The 4,071-nt window shown below is 37.8% G+C and overlaps 1 protein-coding gene across 3 annotated transcripts in view; it reads right to left on the bottom strand.

Moving 5' to 3' along the window:
- Positions 1-2,964: 2,964 nt before the first annotated feature.
- Positions 2,965-4,071, bottom strand: part of RHOBTB1 (Rho related BTB domain containing 1) — a 56,110-nt gene continuing 55,003 nt past the window's right edge. For all 3 annotated transcript variants that reach the window (XM_027896460.1, XM_027896459.1, XM_027896461.1), the window contains 2 exons: positions 3,896-4,001; positions 2,965-3,370 (listed from right to left, as the gene is read on the bottom strand). In XM_027896460.1, coding sequence (XP_027752261.1) covers positions 3,201-3,370; positions 3,896-4,001 — 276 coding nt within the window. In that variant the 3' untranslated portion in view covers positions 2,965-3,200. The remainder of the gene's footprint in view (positions 3,371-3,895; positions 4,002-4,071) is intronic.

The raw sequence follows: 4,071 nt of genomic DNA on the forward strand, positions 1-4,071 counted from the left end.
AATTCTATTCCTGGCTCTGGTGTGCTATTTGTGGGTAGGCAGCCACAGAAACTGGTTTGTGTTGTGCTGCAGAGAAACTTGCTCACAGAAATTCTGTCTTGAAGAACAAATAGAAAAACAGTGTTTCTAAGAAATAAGATGAGACTCCCCAGAAACAAAGGACATGCAGAATCTTAATACTGGTCTTAACATTTTAAAAGGAATGCCCTGAAGAGCAACGCTTCTGATTTGCTCCTTCCTGCCTTGATCCTGGTTTTCTCATAATCAAGAGAAACATTTTTACATCTGTCACCACTTTTTCTTTTGAGCCCATTTTTTATTCTAATGGTAAGTTCAAAGAAATAAACTTCTACTTCCAAAAATAAAACAGATATGTAACATTTTCATAAATTAGCACTTGGGGGAAAAAAAAAAAAAAAAGAACACTGTGTACTGAATGGGTTTACTTTCAGTGTCCTTGGCATTGCTTTGTGATTTTTTTCAAAGCTCTTAACATGGCATTCTTTCCATGACATCTTGCAAAAATTCTCTAGAAAAGTACCAACTTTCTACATCTATTAATTAAACAAGCTATATTCAGGGAGGTAGTTGCTGAGGGTCTATGAGCAGTTAATGAGGAATTCTGTATAATGGTTGGCAACCAAGGCAGTGAGAAAGCAGGGAAAACAGTGTCTGTACGAAGTTTAGAGTGCACTGAAAACCTCAGACTTCCTGCTGTTTACCTACATTTTCCCCCCTGTGTCTGTCATGACCAATTAGCTTCATGTCCCTTGGGTAATATCATGCTAATTAAATGTCAGAAACCATGGGGAAAAGTGGCAAGAGGTGTTTTTTTGTTTTGTTTTGTTTTTTTTTTGCTATGCAGTTTAACAGTGACAAGCACCAACCTTCCACCATTATAAACAACTACTGCAGGATTTCCTTGTGACATTCCCAACCATAAATCCTAATGTGCTGTGCAAGTATCAGTTCAGTAAAATTCAATGAATGATACCACAACTGAATGCTTACAAGCAGCACTAAAAAGGGAAGCACATAATGCAAAACTTAGAAAGTTTCTTCAAAGAGCTAGGAGACAATTTGTAACTAAACAGTTTTATTGACTTTTTTTTCCAAAATAAAAAACACAAAATAACCACCAAGATTAAAGGCCATAGACAGCATTAACCAAATGAACCAGCCACTTGGTTATAGTAGCTGATAACTAGAATAACAGGATATTATTGCATATACCTCAGGTTCATTTATATATCCATTACAGTTTGGCAAGATTACAATCATACAGTAGCTTTGGTTGTGTAAAACCTAGTAGCAATACTTACTTAAAATGTGACTGGTTAACATTTTATGACAACAGCTATTGATCTCATCTTAGTCTTGACACGTCTTCTCCTCCACACTACGCATTGTCACTGACCGAGAATTAAGGAGACGTATTTGCAACCATCATTTGTAGCCCTTCTTTATCACCATGCAGTGATGAATCTTTAAGGGGTAGGAATCTCTCACTTGGCTTTCCTTACAGAGGTTTGTAGAGCAGCATCTCTTTCCGTGCTGGGTGGCTTCTACCATCCTGTGGTAGCATCTGCCAAGAGTCAGTCCGTTCAGAGCGCAAATATGCAGAGGTGTATATGGCTTTCAGGCCAAAGCCTTTCCTGACCTACAGTGCTGGGTGTGACTGTACTGCCTTGCCTTTGGATACAGAAAAAAACCCACAAATAAACAAACAAACAGCTTTTCACATTGGTGTGCTGAGCTGCCAGCACAAAACAGTATTAAGGAACCTAACACACAATACTACCTTGGTTACAGAGTTGTGCCTGAGACACTGCACAGGATTGCACGTGTATGTTCTACAGTCTATGTATTTCAGTTTTGGTCTTTTAAAGAAATGCTCTCATCCTTAAATAATCTAGTGTAACACTGCAGCTTTAGAGTAATGGTTGATAAAAAGTCATAAACACACAGGCTATTTGAAAACACTGGAAGCTTTTTCATTTCTTGCACCAGTTGAGGAGAATTCCCGCTCTTATGCCAACAGTTTGTACCCCAGTGTTCTGGGAATCTGCTTCCAGGGGAAATATATTATCTACTTAAAAATAACCTAAAATTTTGAGTTCTACCTGGGAAAAGCTATAAAATAGTTTGGATCAAACTGAAGTAATCTTGTATGTGAAGACCCTTCTTCACTTACAAAATGCTGTAACACTAGATGACATCTACTTGGTTTTGCAGCCCTTTATTTGCTTGCACTGAAGCAAAAGGGAATTCAGGATGAAAAATGGCTGCATGGTTTTAAGATCCTGCAGAACAAGGTAACTGCCATGCAGTAATTCAAATGCAAGCAGTGTGTCTGCTTTTTGCATTCAGATCCATACTTGTATAAGGATATAAATTAATAAGCCCTTCTAAATTATTTTAGAAATATCCTCTTTGATCTAGACATATAAAACCTCTGAATACTTAGAATCACTAGATTTCACATGGCCCACATAGTCATAATTATTTGCACTTACATGGCAAATATTAGAAATACATTTGCCTGCAGTGGAACAGGTAATTATACTGCCTATTATTCAGCTGAGCAAAGATCAAGCACTCTATATCTTGCAGTTATTGGATCTTATTCTAACCCTTTACTTTAGAAAGGGGAAATAACCATCTAATTATATTACCAGTGCACAGTACTTAGTTTAAAAAAGACAACCTATAGTAGGCAACTAGATTTTTTTCCTAAGATGACTTTTTATGAGATACTCTAAAAGCAGTCTCTTATGACTGAAGATTGTCTATTTCACTGTGCTCGCATAGTAAAAATAGTTAAAATCTAATTACAAAGCTGCTACATGGTTATTTTGTGGTCTGTAAAATAAAACAGTATCCAGAATTTTATCTGAACAAAATACACCAGACAGTATAAAAATATTTCCCAACTGGAGATTGAAACATTAATGCTGGATTTGGTTTTTTTTTGTATAAAAAGAAACGTAATAATGGTCGACATTTATCTGCTTACCAGTCAAAAATATACGTATGACTTCGAGGAGCTGTTCCAGGCTCACTTTCAGTGAGCTTGTGCTTTTGACCCTAGCAGTAATAAATGCACACTTGGAACACAGTTTCCTGCAAACCTGAACTCCACCTTATTTCCAACAAATAAGAATAATTTCTGGCTATGGATTTCCACTTATTTGCTTCGTTCAGGCAACTACAGCAGAGGAATTCCAGAAGCACCACTTCCGCTTTGAATGATGTTTGTTCAGTGCAACATCTTCCTTTTCTCTTTCCTTTTTCACCCTCTGGTAGTGATCTTCTTCCTTTAAATACCACACAGGCGGCCACCGATGCCTCTCAAAGTATTCTTGATTATCTGATTAAAAAGAAACAATAATAATAAAAAAAAAAAACCTAGCAAACAAGACAATAAGATACACAAATCTCAGGAATGTCTTGAGTGCCTGCAAAAAGCTATGCAGCTAATCCCTCATCCAGTCTCTATGTTGTCTGGCTTATCAAGGATTCCCCCAGTTTCCTCCAATGCCTTACAGTGTGACAAGACTTTGAAAGGGGTTACACTAAAGAGGCTGTAGTCCACCAAAAGCTCTAAAAAAGCAAGGCCTTTACAGAGTGTATTTTTCATTGCAGAGCCTTTAAATAGCTCTGTCCCTTTTAGCATCACTGAATTAGGTGAAGAACATAACGCTTGCCCAGCAATCAGGCTAATGATTATGACCTTTCTTTGCAGATAAGAATTTATGAATGCTATTCAGATAGCGCAGGGGTTCAGTCTCATGGCTTAGCTGCCTGAGCTCATCTTTGTCTTCATATTTTATCAACTGGGTGGGGAGAAAGAAGGGGAAACCTCATGAAAACTGAGGAAGGAAGTTGCCCATACCTGCAGATTTAGCTTTGATTTCCTTGCGGAATTTGGAGCAAACGCTGTTGTAGTTGGTGCAGATGTAGTGCAAGCACCAAGCTGCCAGTTGGTTAGCATTGTGAAACTGGGAAGAAAAACAAAGAGCTTATTCCACTTCCTGAGGTTATCATTCATTTTGCAGCCCCCATTAACAG

This window comes from Empidonax traillii, unplaced genomic scaffold (genome assembly GCF_003031625.1).
Source record: "Empidonax traillii isolate 1590-97213 ecotype Southwest subspecies unplaced genomic scaffold, ASM303162v1 scaffold498:size1131258, whole genome shotgun sequence".
Classification (NCBI taxonomy): domain Eukaryota; kingdom Metazoa; phylum Chordata; class Aves; order Passeriformes; family Tyrannidae; genus Empidonax; species Empidonax traillii.